The sequence below is a fragment of the Ranitomeya imitator genome, chromosome 1 (assembly GCF_032444005.1).
Source record: "Ranitomeya imitator isolate aRanImi1 chromosome 1, aRanImi1.pri, whole genome shotgun sequence".
Classification (NCBI taxonomy): domain Eukaryota; kingdom Metazoa; phylum Chordata; class Amphibia; order Anura; family Dendrobatidae; genus Ranitomeya; species Ranitomeya imitator.
Genome location: NC_091282.1, coordinates 520,834,155 through 520,852,060, shown reverse-complemented (window position 1 = coordinate 520,852,060; position 17,906 = coordinate 520,834,155). Strand labels below are relative to the sequence as shown.

The 17,906-nt window shown below is 43.5% G+C and overlaps 1 protein-coding gene across 1 annotated transcript in view; it reads left to right on the top strand.

Annotated features, from left to right (window-relative positions):
- Positions 1 to 1,582: 1,582 nt before the first annotated feature.
- Positions 1,583 to 17,906, top strand: part of TSTD2 (thiosulfate sulfurtransferase like domain containing 2) — a 30,313-nt gene continuing 13,989 nt past the window's right edge. The window contains exons 1-6 of the mRNA XM_069766777.1: positions 1,583 to 2,053; positions 6,970 to 7,298; positions 9,209 to 9,317; positions 11,925 to 12,047; positions 15,856 to 15,961; positions 16,313 to 16,428. Of these exons, the coding sequence (XP_069622878.1) occupies positions 1,880 to 2,053; positions 6,970 to 7,298; positions 9,209 to 9,317; positions 11,925 to 12,047; positions 15,856 to 15,961; positions 16,313 to 16,428 (957 nt within the window). The 5' untranslated portion in view covers positions 1,583 to 1,879. The remainder of the gene's footprint in view (positions 2,054 to 6,969; positions 7,299 to 9,208; positions 9,318 to 11,924; positions 12,048 to 15,855; positions 15,962 to 16,312; positions 16,429 to 17,906) is intronic.

Below are 17,906 nucleotides of genomic sequence, written 5' to 3'. Positions count from 1 at the left end.
GATCGGTAAACAGTGTAACGAGAAATCGAAATGAGAAAACTACATGTTTTTCGTCGCCGTAACATTGCAATAAAAGGATCTTATCCACCCCAAAATGATATCAATAAAAACAACAGCTCAGGGCGCAAAAAATAAGTCCTCATACAGCCCCATATCCTGAAAATTGAGAACGTTCTGGGTAGACATGAGTGAATATTCTCGGATCTCTCATTTGGCTCGCTAATAGAGCTTACCGAATAGCTGCAGCGGGAACCTGGATACCTGGAGCGCTCCCGATAATCAGGTGTCCGGCGCCGCAGCTGGTGGGACAGTCACAACACTCAGGCTCTCTCTGCAGTAGCAGTGGTCGGCTCCTTTTTCTTCCGGGTCCTTCTTGATATGCACATGTTCGGCACGGTTGGTTGCTCAAGTGTTAATGGTACTGGCAACCGACACAGCCTCAGGTTCCTTAGGGTTCACAACTGGTCTAGATCTTTCTGAAGTGCTCGTTTCAAAGCTGGCTGAACATCTTGTACATTGGTTTTGGGCCGGAAACATGAAACCATGTGTCAACAGCCTTCTGCCAATGAACATACCAAACCTTGCACTTCTCTATAAGCGAAGCTAGGAAATTCAGCCATTGATAATAAACGTAGGACATCCTTTTTTTATCAGAAGACCCAGTTATGACTTTTTGCAAACTCTCCTCCGGGAACTGATGTCTGCAGCTTCTCCAACATCTAGTGACATCTTCCAAGTAATGACGACATACATGTTTGGAAAAATGAGCTAGTGAACTTTACAAATTGCATGTTCCTGGGTAAAAATTGGATTTCCACGAACCATAAGTGAACTTTTGGTTCATTAAACATTGATGGTGGATTTTCTTGCGTTGTGGCTGCCCATACGAAATTTTTGGAAGCCCCCTCCCGCTAACCATTTGAATAAAGTTTACTTAACCACTTGTGTGGTGCAATCAAAGCTGATCTCCGCTTACATGAACAAGACAAAGAAGGGGAAGGTGATCCCGCTCTAATTAATGGGGTGCTCTCTACCCATATCGTAGATGTGTTGATGGCATGGAGTCCATTGATGGACCATAGTCCTATATATTGTATATCTGGATGCTTGGTGTGACCTAACGCGCATGTGTAATGATCCATCTATGAAATATAATAAATTACTAAAATATCCATTACGTACCAAAAAGAAAAAGATTGTGCCCAGCATAGCAGGGCCTGATAAGCATGTCATCCTACAATGAAAGGGTTATCCAAGCTCAAGATTAAAGTCTGTGATTGCCGAATCGTGACATTGTGCGGTGTGCACGCTGTCACGATTTCCCGGTATTCCAACTGAGATGAGACTGCCAGATGATAGAGTGACTGAAGGCTTTTGTTATGGGAGCAGACAACCCCTTTTAAAAATGTTATGATGTGTGAACTAAACAAAAAAAGGCCTGGTCTCCAAGGGGTTAAAGGGTCAGAGCTCCTTTTCTCATCCTGGCTGCTGGGATCTGGTGTTGGGCAAGGAAGCACCCAGATGAGCAGAGCCAGGCTGGAGGTGGAGAAGAACTGTACATTGCAGCCGATCCCTAAGTGCAGGCCTTCCTGGGGGGAGGGCAATGGCATGCTTTCCTCAGCAGCTGCTTCATTCACAGTTTTGTGCAGGCAGGGTAGGCATGAGGCTGGCACTAATGCTGTGGTAGCACCCAGGGCCAGCCTTGTGTCTGTAGTGCTGGCAACTTTACCACTACAGTTTGAAACTTGTAGTGTGGCATAGTGAGATCCTCAAAGAGCTTTTCTATTTGTAAATGCTGTTTTTTATTGACCAAGCGAAGCATTCTCTGTCCACAGAGGTGTCGGTGCCTTAAGAAGAGCCTTTTCTATTCACCAAGAACATGTCCCTGTCTTCCTGCTGCAATGGAGCAGAGCTCTCCTGTCAGCTGCACCCCTGGGACCTGGGCTTCCCTGATGTAGCCTTCACTGGGTGTATTGCACCCACACCACAGAGCACCTTAAAAGCAGGTCTACATGTGACGGCAAGAAAGAAGTACATGTATGCAAAAAAGAAGGTACGTGATAGCATAAGACTGCCAAGTCCTCCTATTATATGTAATTGCATTGACTTTGGGATTTTTCTGTTACTTTCATGGGGCAGCTCCTGATGTTCACAATATTTACAGCAATGGTAAATGTAAGACCAGTTCTTGACTGCCGGGACCCTCAGCTGTCTATCAAATGGGCATCAGCTGGGACCCTCAGCTGTCTATGAAATGGGGATCAGCCGGGACCATCAGCTATCAAATGGGGATCAGCCGGGACCCTCAGCTGTCTATGAGATGGGATCAGCCGGGACCCTCAGCTGTCTATGAAATGGGATCAGCCAGGACCCTCAGCTGTCAAATGGGGATCAGCTGGGACCCTCAGCTGTCTATGAAATGGGGATCAGCCGGGACCATCAGCTATCAAATGGGGATCAGCCGGGACCCTCAGCTGTCTATGAGATGGGATCAGCCGGGACCCTCAGCTGTCTATGAAATAGGATCAGCCAGGACCCTCAGCTGTCTATGAAATGGGATCAGCCGGGACCCTCAGCTGTCTATTAAATGGGGATCAACCGGGACCCTCAGCTGTCCATCAAATGGGATCAGCCGGGACCCTCAACTGTATATCAAATGGGGATCAGCCGGGACCCTCAGCTGTCTATCAAATGAGGATCAGCTGGGACCCTCAGCTGTCTATCAAATGGGGATCAGCCGGGACCCTCAGCTGTCCATCAAATGGGGATCAGCCGGGACCCTCAGCTGTCTATCAAATGGGGATCAGCCGGGACCCTCAGCTGTCTATCAAATGGGGATCAGCTGGGACCCTCAGCTGTCCATCAAATGGGGATCAGCCGGGACCCTCAGCTGCATATCAAATGGGGATCAGCCGGGACCCTCAGCTGTCCATCAAATGGGGATCAGCCGGGACCCTCAGCTGTATATCAAATGGGGATCAGCCGGGACCCTCAGCTGTATATCAAATGGGGATCAGCCGGGACCCTCAGCTGTCTATCAAATGAGGATCAGCTGGGACCCTCAGCTGTCTATCAAATGGGGATCAACCGGGACCCTCAGCTGTCCATCAAATGGGGATCAGCCGGGACCCTCAGCTGTCCATCAAATGGGGATCAGCCGGGACCCTCAGCTGTCCATCAAATGGGGATCAGCCGGGACCCTCAGCTGTCTATCAAATGGGGATCAACCGGGACCCTCAGCTGTCCATCAAATGGGGATCAGCCGGGACCCTCAGCTGTCTATCAAATGGGGATCAACCGGGACCCTCAGCTGTCTATCAAATGGGGATCAGCTGGGACATTTAGCTGTCTATCAAATAGGGACCAGCATCCTCTGTACCTCTCCCCCATTGTGTCTTCAGTGGCTCATCTCTGTACCTGGCCACTGCTCCATGCTGTTCCTTTTTGCTGCTGTCATCTTGCTGAGGTCAAATTGTGTTTCCCCTTGTCATAGGTGGGAAAAAAGAAAACTGACTAGTCTAAGGCTATGTGCGCACGTTCAGAATTGTTAGCAGTTTTTGGCGTTTTTTTAGCCGATTTCCGCAAAAAAAAAACGCGAAAAAAATGCTTACATAAGCACCCCATCATTTTTAATGCATTCCTCATTTTTTGTCCACATGCTGCATTTTTTTCCCTAGGCGGAATCGGATTCCGGAAAAAAACGCAGCATGTTCATTCTTTGTGCGGAATCGCGGGGATTCCGCACACATAGGAATGCATTGATCCGCTTCCCACATGGGGCTGTGCACACCATGCGGGAAGTAAGCAGATCATGTGCGGTTGGTACCCGGGTGTGGAGGAGAGGAGACTCTCCCCCAGGTCCAGGGAACGATATACCTGTAAAAAAAAAAAAAGAAAAAATCATGATATTCTCACCTTCCTTCGTCCCTCACAGTATTCCCGCTCCTCGCGATGCTCCCGTTCCCAGTAATGCCTTGCGACAATGACCTGAGATGACGTAGCGGTCTCGCGAGACTGCTCCATCATCTGGGGTCATTGCTGCGAGGCATTACTGGGAACGGAAGCTGCTGGGAGCATCGGGAACGTTGTGAGAGACGCCGGAAGGTGAGAATATCACGATTTTTTTTTTATTTTCAACATTATATCTTTTTACTATTGATGCTGCATAGGCTGCATCAATAGTAAAAAGTTGGTCACACTTCTGAAACTCTATGTTTGACAAGTGTGACCAATCTGTCAATCAGTTTTCCAAGCGATGCTACAGATCGCTTGGAAAATGCTAGCATTCTGCAAGCTAAAAACGCTTGTAAAACGCTAGTGTTTAGCATGAATATGCATGCCAATTCTGCATGCGTATTTCCCTCGGCAGGGAGTTGCAGAATTGCCGCTGAAATTTCCACGGCAATTCTGCAATGTGTGCACATAGCCTAAAATGTAGACACTGGAGCTGATTTCCTAAAGCTGTGGCATTGAAAGTAAACAGAAATGAAAAATGTGATGGATGTTTTAAAAATATGAGCTGGATTTACATACCATCTTATCTTTAGCCCCTTGGTGACAGGAGCGTAGCCTGCTCCGTAAAGCGCAGGTGCCAAGAGTAACTGCTGCAATCGGAGCTAGTGCCGATCACATCTGCAGATGAAAACGCAAGTGTGAAACCAGCCTAAGACGTTTAACGTCTTAGGCTGGTTTCACACTTGCGTTTTCATCTGCAGCGTTTTTACCGCAAAAAAAACGCATGCGTTTTTTTCCCTATCTTTAACATTAAAAACGCATGCGTTTTTTTGTATACGCGTTTGGTCGCGTTTATGAACGCATGCGTTTTTTTCTGCATGCGTTCATTTGCAGAAATCCAACATGTAGTAATTTTTGCGGCGTTTTTTTTGCCGCAAAAAAAAGCATGCGTTTTTTCGCGGCAAAAAAACCTATTGATGTCTATGTAAACGCATGCGTTTTTAAGCACATGCATTTGTTTGCGTTAAAAACGCATGCGTTTTTATTTTAAAAAAAACAGAAAACACACTGATATGCCCCCCCCCACCATAAAGGTGATAAAGGGATCCTAACCCTAACCCTAAAGGGATCCTAACCCTAAAGGGATCCTAACCCTACCCCTAACCCTAAAGGGATCCTAACCTTAACCCTAAAGGGATCCTAACCCTAATCCCTTTAGGGTTAGGATCCCTTTAGGCTTAAGGTTAGGGGTAGGGTTAGGGTTAGGATCCCTTTAGGGTTAGGGTTATGATCCCTAACCCTACCCCTAACCCTAACTATTTCTGTTTATAGTGGGTTTTTTTACTTTATTTTGATGATTGGCAGCTGTCACACATTTCTCAGCATGCGTTTAAAAAACGCAAACGCATGAAAAAATGCATGTAAACGCGTCAAAACGCCGCGTTTTTTTCACCACATGCAAAAACGCATGCGTCAAAAAAACGCAGCGTTTGCAAGCGTTTACATACGTTTTTTCACCATGCGTGTTTTTTTTAAAAACGATGCGTTTTGAAACGCAAGTGTGAAACCAGCTTTAGACGCTTCTGTCAAGGGTATGTTCCCACGGTCAGTAAGCTCTGCTGGTTGGATGTTGTGTACATCTGCAGCGGCCAGATGTTACAGCATAGTGGATGGGATTTGAAGAAATCCCATCTCCACTATGTGTACTGAGACGCTTCCGCAGCTTCCCTGCGGAGACGGACATGGAATGTCTTTCCAAACCGCAGACGTGCGCAGCCTAATTGAATGCCATTGGTCTGAGTGTGATCTGATGTTTTGATGGATCTCACTTGGACAGAAACTATAGTCACCTCCTGGGGCCCTAGTCCAAAGAATGCCGGAATCCGTTTCTCTACGTGCACATGGAGTTTCTTGACATTATGCTGCAGACGGGCTCCATTGAGGTGAATGTGTGGGGCTGGGAGCTTCTCTGTGCATGATCATTGGGATCCGAAACTTCGGACCACTAGCGATCATTAAAGGGAACCTGTCACCCCGTTTTTTCAGATTGAGCTATAAATACTGTTAAATAGGGCCTGTGCTGTGCGTTACTATAGTGTATGTAGTGTACCCTGATTCCCCATGTATGCTGAGAAATACATTACCAAAGTCGCCGTTTTCGCCTGTCAATCAGGCTGGTCAGGTCAGGTGGGCGTGTTCACAGCGCTCTTTTCTTCCCCAGCTTTCCGTTGGTGGCGTAGTGGTGTGCGCATGTCCAAGGTCCGAATTCCCTGCGCCCACGTGAAGACACAGCGCGCGATCTGCGCTGTCATCCCTTTCATCGGTGGGGGCGGCCATCTTCCTGGGGCCGCGCGTGCGCAGATGGAGTGCTCTGCTGCACGGGGCTTCAGGAAAATGGCCGCGGGATGCCGCGCGTGCGCAGAAGAGATCGCGGCGGCCATTTTCCCAAAGCCGAGATGCAAACTCGGCTTTGGGAAAATGGCCGCCGCGATCTCTTGTGCGCACGCGCGGCATCCCGCGGCCATTTTCCTGAAGCCCCGTGCAGCAGAGCACTCCATCTGCGCACGTGCGGCCCCAGGAAGATGGCCGCCTCCACTGATGAAAGGGATGACAGCGCAGATCGCGCGCTGTGTCTTCACGTGGGCGCAGGGAATTCGGACCTTGGACATGCGCACACCACTACGCCACCAACGGAAAGCTGGGGAAGAAAAGAGCGCTGTGAACACGCCCACCTGACCTGACCAGCCTGATTGACAGGCGAAAACGGCGACTTTGGTAATGTATTTCTCAGCATACATGGGGAATCAGGGTACACTACATACACTATAGTAACGCACAGCGCAGGCCCTATTTAACAGTATTTATAGCTCAATCTGAAAAAACGGGGTGACAGGTTCCCTTTAAGTGATGTCTCATTTTGGAAATACAGAAGTAATACAATTAAGTTTTCCCAATCGTGTCTAAAATGAAAAAAAAAAAAAAAAAGACTGACTTGAGTCTACATGTCATCTACAGGCATTTGCTCTTTTTGTTAAAGACCTACAATCAACAAATGCATCAACTCAGACTGGTCATGATGGTTTTATGACTTGGAGGTGCTGTGGACAGGAGTTTGGAGACCTGAGAACTGTTCATAAACATGTAGCGGCACAACATGCGACTGAAGTTTTCCAAGATGCTCAAAACATTCTAGAAGAGATTACAACAGCCCCTACTGCCATCTTACCATGTACTGACTACTCCGATAAGAACACTGATGCCTCAACTGAATTGTCCTGGAGCAATCATAACCTTTCTGACTGGCTACCAGATACGAAATGTTACAGGACGGAAGAGCTAACAAGGTAAAACAAGACTAAACAAATGTTTTTAAAAAAAAAATGTTTACATGGGTATCGTTATTGAGTTCACCAGTCTATATGACTTGATTTGTATTAAAGGGGTCGTCTGTAGACTAACAGAATTATAAAATAACAAACTTAGCTGGTGCTCACCTTCCCCTACTCCAATGCCGCTCCTTTGGTAATTGTTTACAGGGTGCAGCGGTGCTCACATCACCTCTGCAAGCAATCAATGGTTTCAATATCTCTGCCAATGTAGATGGCATGAACCACTGAGCCAAGTGATGGGCTGCAGCGCTGTTGACGAGACATCAGCTCCGAGCCTGTAAATACAAACCATTGCAGTAGTGAAAATGCTGGGCCCCAGGAGGGTGAGTACCAGCTGTTTCTGCTGTATTCTCTTGTGCTGCACCAGTTTTCCGTAATACACTACCCCAAACAATATGATACCAATCCTAGCCCCAACATATTTAAGCATGCTTTAAAAATATTTCTTTAGACAGGCCTATTGCCTCAATTCACTAATGTAACTCTTTTCTTTTCCATCTAATTTTTACTCAGAATCTGGTCCCTCCTATAATCTGTTTTCACACCCTCCATGCATCCCAAAATAGTTGGTGACTGTTACAAGACAGTTACTGGCTGATGATTTATTATAACAGTAGCTGGACCATACATGACAAGCACTTTTCACCTAATGTGCCTTCCTATTTCGTTATAGATGGTAGCTTGTGAGCAGGACCCTCACTTCTCCTGGAACTGTTGAACTATGTGTTACTTTGTGATGTGTTTGATTGTACATGTCCCCCACTTAATTGTAAAGTGCTGCAAAGTATGTTGGCGCTATAAAAATACGATTATTATTATTAACCCAGTAAGAGAACAGATAGGTGTATCTATCTGATTCTCTTTATCCCTGGGAAATCAAGGTGTTTCTAAAGTGCATCTTAAGGTACCGTTACACTAAACGATTTACCAACGATCACGACCAGCGATACGACCTGGCCGTGATCGTTGGTAAGTCGTTGTGTGGTCGCTGGGGAGCTGTCACACAGACAGCTCTCTCCAGCGACCAACGATCAGGGGAACAACTTCGGCATCGTTGAAACTGTCTTCAACGATGACGAAGTCCCCGGGTAACCAGGGTAAACATCGGGTTACTAAGTGCAGGGCCGCGCTTAGTAACCCGATATTTACCCTGGTTACCATTGTAAAAGTAAAAAAAAAAAAACAGTACATACTTACATTCCGATGTCTGTCACGTCCCCCGGCGTCAGCTTCCCTGCACTGTGTAAGCGCCGGCCGTAAAGCAGAGCGGTGACGTCACCGCTGTGCTCTGCTTTATGGTCGGCGCTGACACAGTGCAGGGAAGCTGACGCCGGGGTTACTAAGCGCGGCCCTGCGCTTAGTAACCCGATGTTTACCCTGGTTACAAGTGAACACATCGCTGGATTGGCTTCACACACGCCGATCTAGCGATGACAGCGGGGTGATCAGCGACCAAAAAAAGGTCCTGATCATTCCCCACGACCAATGATCTCCCAGCAGGGGCCTGATCGTTGGTCGCTGTCACACATAAAGATATCGTTAGCGGGATCGTCGCTACGTCACAAAAAGCGTGACGTTGCAACGATATCGTTAACGAAATCGTTATGTGTGAAGGTACCTTTATTCCTCCTATTCAAACAGCATATGTGTTTAGGGTAGATGGCTGTGAAAGGAATTCATGAAGTGAAAGAAAATAAGATGTCAATACCTAAAAGTAAAAAATATTTCTAACTTTGGCAATCTAAACTATTACAATTCTTACAACATATTCACTGTTACTGGGTTTGCTGGATGTTCCTCTAAAGTTTGAGGTGTATTTATTAATTGCAGCCCAAAATGCTACTTATTCTGTTCTTTTTTTCCAGTGAGCCGGGAGAAGTTCTTCTTTACTACTGCTACGGTGATATAAGTGCTCCACAGTGGATCTGTGACTGGCAAAGGACTTTGTGCAATTTGCTGCATCTCACAGGAAAAGTAAGCGGTTTATACTTAACCCCTTAAGGGACTTTGACGTATAAGTGCATCAAAGGATGTGTCTCCGCCTTTGTTGCGGGCTCTGACGCTGAGTCCGCATCTTTCTCCGCACTTGATAGCTGATTTAATCAACATTCAAGTGCTGCTTGCTAACAGCCGAGATCCCCCGCGACTGTTCACCAGCTAAGTGCCGCAGTCAATCACTGATAGCGGCATTCTACATGCGCCGGCCAGAAGCGCCTCAGAAGTCCCGTCCATTGGCGCCACTGTCACATGATCGTGAGGTGTCGATGGGTTATCAAGACAGCCAAGGGTCTGCAGAAGACCATGTGCCTGTCATTGTGAATCTCACTGCTGAATCACTGGTATGTGTAACACAGGCGATCGGATGATCACAGCTTCAGAGAACTATTGAAGTCCGTAAAAAAAAAAAAAGTTTTAAAAAATATTATAAGAATAAAAAAAAAATTTCAAATCACCACTTTTCGCCCAATGAAAGTAAAACAAATAAAAAAAAAATCACATTTGGTATCGCTGCTTTCCGAAATGTCTGATCTATCAAGATACAAAACAATCCAATGGGTAAATGGCTTAGCGAGAAAAAAAATCAAAACATCAGAATGACGTTTTTTGTTTGATCAAAACATTGCATCTCCCCCAAAATGGTATGAATAAAACAGTCAGCTCAGAGGGCAAAAAATAAGCCCTCACCCAGTCTCAGATCACGAAAAACAGAGTCGCTATAGGTCTCGGAAAATGTTTTTTTCTTACAAATTTTGGATTATTTTTTTCAACGCTTAAATAAAAAAAAAATACCTATTTGGTATCTACATATCCATACTGACCTGGAGAATCCTAATGGCAGATCAGTTTTACCATATAGTGAACATGGTAAATGATAAACCCTCACCCAACGATTGTGGAATAAACCTTTTTTGCAATTTCACCGCAATCGGAATTGTTTACTTGTTTCTCAGTACACTAAAGGTAAAATGAATGGTGTCATTCCAAAGTATAACTCGTCCCGCAAAAAACAAGCCCTCACACGGCCATATTCACAGAAAAATAAAAAGTTATGGTTCTGAGAAGAGGATTTCAAAACGAAAGTGCAAAAATAGAAAAAAGTTGTGAAGGGTTTAAAATAGGTTTTTAAATAAAGCTTAAAAGGACCCTGTAATGTAGATTTGCCCCACTAAACCACAGTGGCCATGCCCCCCCCCCCCCCCCTCTTTTAGAGCTTTCTATATACTTTTACAGTAATATTCAGAAAATCACATTGGAAAAATGGGCAGCCATTCCTTAAAGTTGATATACTGTCCAGGCTGTAATAGTCATGGCAATTGTGGCATGATTGGTATGCCAAGGAAGTTACAAGTCCAACAGTAGAGCTCCTGCGCACTGTGCAAGTGCAGGAAGCCAGGACTGAGAGTACCACAGCACCACTCTGTCTTCTGGCGCTTTTGGGGTATGCGGATAACCTTAGGCAAGTACACCTGTCTGTACTGGTCATGCCCGGGAATCAGGAAATATTCTGATGATCTTAGGCCAATCTTGGCATGTCAGTAACGCAACAATGGGCATTATTACAGCCTTGACAGCATGATTATTTAAAGGGAACCTGTCACCTGAATTTGGAGGGAACAATCTTCAGCCATGGAGGTGGGGTTTTTGGGTTTTTGATTCACCCTTTCCTTACCCGCTGGCTGCAATATTGGATTGAAGTTCATTGTCTGTCCTCCGTAGTACATGCCTGCACAAGGCAATCTTACCTTGTGCAGGCGTGTACTATGGAGGACATAGAATGAACTTCAACCCAATATTGCAGCCAGCATGCAGCCAGCAGGTAAGGAAAGGGTGAATCAAAAACCCCGCCTCCATGGCTGAAGATTGTTCCCTCCAAATCCAGGTGACAGTGTCCCTTTAAAGGGAACCTGTTTGAAAATGTTACCTCCTAAAACCAATATTATGACTGTGAAGGCCATTTAAAAGATAAACCACAAAGTGCAGCTCCAGGAGAAATTGCATTTTGAAGTTCAGTCTGGAAGTGCACTGGGTCGTGACAATGCACTTACAGATCCTCAGCTTCTGCTATATTCTCAAAATAGCAGCACCCTTCCTGGCTGATTGCCAGATCTTTTGCTTTTGTACACTGGCCGCTGACTTCCACACTGTTCTTACCCTCCAGTTGCCGTTAGAACCATCATGCTGTAGTTCCACTACTCCTGGTAGATCATATACAGTGCAGTCTTCTATCAGCTAGCTTCCTGCCAGCATAGCTCTGCTCTGCCTCCACCACTGACATAATGTATATTTGACCTTAGAGTACAATTTATGCCTCTGTGCTTTCCCTGCTCCTGTCCATTACCCTGCCTTACCGATTTTATGTTCTGTCATCTATATTAGTGTGTATTTACATCATTGTTTTCTAGTTTCTAGCAGAGCTCAACTCTCCTGCACTTCTCCATCACGGAGCGTGTAATAACTAGGCAGTGCAGAACCGAGTTGTGTTTGTTGCATGCTGCTCAGGAAGCTGTGATATGAAAATGTAAATGATGCTCTGTTGAATCGGATGGCTGAAGATAATTCTCTTTTTTTTTTTTTTTTTAGATTCGCATAGCTTCAGAAGGAATCAATGGAACAGTGGGAGGAAGCAAAATTTCCACTAAGCTTTATATCAACACAATGCACTCACATCCCTTGTTTAAACACATGTGCCTGGAGGATTTTAAGGTAAAATTTAAGTTTTGCTTTGTCTATATGAACCAGAAATCTGTATATACATTTTGTGGATAATGAAGCATAAAATCTGTAATAAACAACAGCTTTGGCCACCATGCCATTTTTATGCGTAAACCCCTTAATGCCCCATGGCTGATACCCTGAACCTCTCCAAATTGGATGTATGTTGATCAGGATCAGGAGCTGAGCCTGCTGCACTCGCATCTACCTCTAACTGTAGTGTCCAGAGCTGAGCACCGATCACAACTGATAACCAATTATAACCCGCTGTCAATATCAATATATTTAAGTGGAGTAGTTACCAGTGCATGTGTAGACTGGCCTTCTCCCCGCAACACGACCGCAGGGAACCAATGAGTTGCCATGGCAGCTAGGTTCCTGCTGAAGACTCCCATGACTGCTTATTTGGTATTCCTGTGACGCTTAGTCAGAGACCTAGCTTACAAAGAAGACTCTGATTAACACTATATAGTGCTGTATATTTGTATTGCAGTGTATAGTATAAGGGATTGAACGATGGCTAAAAAAAAAGAAAGAAAAAAGTTAAAAATAAACATATTTGGTACTCTTCGTCTGTAAAGGATTGATCACAGGGGAACAATTTGAAAAAAAATTTCTGTTGAGTTAGGTTTTTGAGCTGATTTATACTAAAATTGGCATGCTGATTCCAAAAATGTAGTCAGTGTTTTTCTAGCACGTCAAGTTTTTCCTACACAACTTACCTTTCAGAGAAGCACAATTGCACTGATATCTGTAATAAGACTTGTTATCTGATTACAATTCGACTCATATAGAGCTACGTGGCAACTTGTAAGAGTAGTCACAACTTTGTCATGCCTATTTCTTATATATTTCATTTTTTGTTCATATTTGTACTATTTAAAAAAAAAAACACTTTTTAGGTACAGTAGTTTATATAGTTTCGCGAAGACAAAAATCCTATAGCTCAAAAACTTGACGTGATAGAGAAAAACTGAGATCATTTCTGGATTCAGCATCCAAAAATTAATTAAGAACAGTTGTCTGACCTAACTCTTAAAAAATTGTGTTCCCCAGTGTTATCAAAGTATAAAAAGAATTAACCTGTACAGAAAACACCGTAAAGAGAAAAAAAAAATCGGAAAGCCAGAATTGCAGTTTTTCGGTCACCATGCCTCCCTACAATAATGCACAAAAAGTGGTCAGAAGATTGTATTTGCCCAAAAATGGTGTCATACTCCAAAATATTATTAAAACCGTTATCTCACTATAAAAGTTAGGAATCTCTGAAAATGTTAACAGGAAACTTTTTTTTTTTTCACAAACTTCAGAAAAATATTTACCACATTAATAAAAAATCTGTTCAAGTTTGGTATCCCCATAATTGTACTCCCAAGGAGAATCATGATTTGGGGTCATTTTTAACCTACGATGAACGACGTTAAAAACAAAACCCAAAAACTTCTGAATTGTACCTTTTTTCACCATTTCATTGCACTTGTTTCTTTTTTTGCATGGAAAAATGGTTCCATTCAAAACTAAAATTTTTCCCCTCATGTTTATGTCGACAGTAAAGTAAGAAAAGTTGTGGATCTTGGGAAAAGAGAAAGGATCAAGAAAAATCTTAAGTTTGTTTAAAGAAGTTGTCCACTACTTGTACATTGATGACCTATCCTTAGACATCAATGTGTGATCGGCCAGGGTCAGACACCCGACACGCCCATCAGCTGATATCTGTATCGGATGTGTAGTACCCAGCAGCAGCCACTACAAGTAGATGGAGTAGCTCGGCAAGTGAGTACTTCAGGCTGGCAGGTGCCAACACAGATAACAGCTGATCGGCGGGGGTGCCGGGTGTCCTAAGTTTAGGCCATTAATGTAAAAGTAGTGGACAATTTCTTTAAGGATTTAAATATTTGTCCAGGTTGAAATGAATCAAGACAGTATGCAGTGCACACACTGTCACGATTTCCCAGGCGTGTGAGCGATTTATATATTTTCAGTAATATGCTGACTAGTTTTAATTGAATTTAGAGAAGTGCTGGTGACCGCAGGCATGCAAATCGCTTACGTGTGTTCACGTGACTGCCTGCCCGCATGGGCAATACATGATGATTATGACAGTGTGCGCTTTGCACGCTATCTCGATTGAACAGTCTACAGTCACATACTCTACACTGTGTGCAGAACTATTAGGCAAGTTGTATTTTGATCACATGATACTTTTTATACATGTTTTCCTACGCCAAGCTGTTCCGGCTTGAGAGCCAACTACCAATTAAGTAAATCAGGTGATGTGCATCTCTGTAATGAGGAGGGGTGTTGTCTAATGACATCAAAACCCTATAAGGTGTGCTTAATTATTAGGCAACTTCCTTTCCTTTGGCAAAATGGGTCAGAAGAGAGATTTGACGGGCTCTGAAAAGTCCAAAATTGTGAGATGTCTTGCAGAGGGATGCAGCAGTCTTGAAATTGCCAAACATTTGAAGCGAGATCACCGAACAATCAAGCGTTTCATGGCAAATAGCCAACAGGGTCGCAAAAACCGTGTTGGGCAAAAAAAGGCGCAAAATAACTGCCCATAAAATGAGAAAAATCAAGCGTCAAGATGCCATTAGCCACCAGTTTTGCCATATTTCAGAGCTGCAACGTTACTGGAGTAACAAAAAGCTCAAGGTGTGCAATACTCAGGGACATGGCCATGGTAAGGAAGGCTGAAAAACGACCACCTTTGAACAAGAAACATAAGATAAAGCATCAAGACTGGGCCAAGAAATATCTGAAGACTGACTTTTCAAAGGTTTTATTGACTGATGAAATGAGAGTGACTCTTGATGGGCCAGAAGCTGGATCAGTAAAGGGCACAGAGCTCCACTCCGACTCAGACGCCAGCAAGGTGGAGGTGGGGTACTGGTATGGGCTGGTATCATCAAAGATGAACTTGTGGGACCTTTTTGGATTGAGGATGGAGTGAAGCTCAACTCCCAGACCTACTGTCAGTTTCTGGAAGACAACTTCTTCAAGCAGTGGTACAGGAAGAAGACGGTATCGTTCAAGAAAAACATAATTTTCATGCAGGACAATGCTGCATCAAATGCCTCCAATTACTCCACAACGTGGCTGGCTAGTAAAATTCTCAAAGAAGAAAAAATAATGACATGGCCCCCTTATTCCCCTGATCTAAACCCCATAGAGAACCTGTGGTCCCTCATAAAATGTGAGATCTACAGGGAGGGAAAACAGTCCACCTCTCGGAACAGTGTCTGGGAGGCTGTGGTGGCTGCTGCACGCAATGTTGATCGTAAACAGATCAAGCAACTGACAGAATCTATGGATGGAATGCTGTTAGTGTCATCATAAAGAAAGGTGGCTATATTGGTCACTAACTTTTGGGGGGTTTTGTCTTTGCATGTGAGAAATGTTTATTTCTAAATTTTGTACAGTTATATTGGATTACCTGGTGAAAATAAACAAGTGAGATGAGAATATATTTGGTTTTTATTAAGTTGCCTAATAATTCTGCACAGTAATAGTTACCTGCACAAACCGATATCCTCCTAAGATAGCCAAATCTAGAAAAAACCCACTCCAACTTCCAAAAATATTAAGCTTTGATATTTATGAGTCTTTTGGGTTGATTGAGAACATAGTTGTTGATCAGCAATAAAAATAATCCTCTAAAGTGCAACTTGCCTAATAATTCTGCACACAGTGTAGATTGACTATAGACTTTTTATTTAAGCCTGGACAGCCCCTTTAAATTGGTTAATTTCATAGTCTTTAGTATATGCTCTTTAACAAACCTATGTGGATTTTTCAGAGAAGTGATGGGGGAGCGCACTGTTTTCCTGATCTTCGTGTTGGTGTTTTCCATGAAATTGTGCCAATGGGTGTTGATCCACAGAACGTTAGCTATAAAGAAACAGGTATGTGAAGAAGTCTATGATCTGGTATGTTGGTTTGAGCTTGTGTACAAAACCACTTAATGCCTGACATTTGGAATGATTTATTCTTACTTTGACAAGATTATGATGCTATCTATTAATATTTGGTCTTCACTTCTCTTCTTTTATTTTCTTTCCAAATTTCTAATATATAGAAAATATCTGAAAATAAATGACAGTGGGTTATGTGATGTAGACCAATATAATAAAGATTTAATTAATCATGGAAAAAAAAAATTCTACCATACCCCTACATGTCATGCCTTAAAAACTCTCCAGAATACAGCATACCTTTAATCTTGCTCACTTTCCAATATTTTTTCATTACTTTAGCCACACATCTTACTCCAGAGGAGTTTCACAAAAGAGTGGAACAGTATTTATCTGCTTCGCAAGAAGAAAAGGACACCATTTTATTGGACTGCCGCAATTTTTATGAAAGCAAAATAGTATGTATTTGTTGTTACGCAGTTTGATTTTTTTTTTTCTGTATATATCCACATTGCTGTAAAATGTGGTGAAGTCTAAACAATTCATGATGTAAGCTATACACAATGGGCACAAGTATTACACTTGTAATGCACGGTCTTATGTACCAAATGATTAAGGCCAAAAATTAGACATGGCTCCATTTCTCTGCTTAGACAGTATACTCGGTATGTGCAGGGTATGTAGGGAGGTGGTTTGGCAAACATGACTGTCCACACTCCGTATGGTCACCACACATTGGTAAGCAAGTGTTAAAGGGATTTTTAACCACTTCTGATGTTGATGGCCTCCCCAAGGATAAGTAATTAATATCAATTGCACATGTGCTTGTGCGATCTGTGCTTATGGAACATATGGCCTAAGCTTGTGAGATGTGTGCCTTGTGCTTTTGCAACGTGCGTAAAATGCTTGTGTGCTATGCTAGAGTGATGTGTGCACAATGCTTGCGTGACACGTGCGCAGTGATTTTCTGATGCATGTACTGCTTGACGGGAGAGGACACATACACTATTCTTGCACAGGGGCCTTTTGATCTCAGTCTCAGCCCATGATCATTTGCTCAGCATATTATATGCATATTCACAATTCCTAATACTAAAGGGTTTTTTTGGGCTTGAGTTAAAGGGGTTTTCCCAAGAACAAATTACATTTTCAATAATTAGATCTTTCAATAATAATTTCCACAATTGGATGTGTCTAAATAAAATGTTCCTGTGCTGAGATAATCTTATATATGTGCCCCTGCTGTGTACTGTGTAATGGCTGTGTCTGACCGTACAGGAATATAGTCTGATTACACCACATCTCCTGGGCAGGGGAGGAAGCAAAAGAGTATACAGACAGGACAGCATCACAGCTGATTCTTTCTGTGAGGTAAAACATTTCTCTGCCTGTTTTTAAGCAATGTTTTGAAAGAATAAGCTGCGATCCCGTGCTGTCCTGTCTGTATATTCTTTTGTTCCCTCCCCTGCCCAGGAGCTGTGGTATGATCAGACCATGTTCCTACTTGGTCAGACACAGTCAGTACACAGCAGGGGCACATGTATAAGATTATCTCAGCACAGGAACATTTTATTTACACACATCCAAATTTTGGAAATTATTATTATTTCAAGATCTATTGATTAAAATGTTGATTAAAATTAACTTTGTGGGAAACCCCTTTAAATTCCTACAGCCACTCAATTTTGACAGATTGGCGAATCCTGACTGTCTGTATTACGCATACTGTCAAGTTTCCCCTCAGTTGCCAGATCTAGCAAGTAGTCACATCACCGTGATCTGCAGTTACCATGGTCACTGTTAAGTTGCAGCTCATCAATTTTCCATCAAGGTGGATGTCCTCTCTGACAAATCGTGAAATCTGTAGCCAGTGGCGTAACATGAAACTCATGGGCCCCGATGTGAAAGCTCCAACTGGCCCCCAAATATTTAAAAA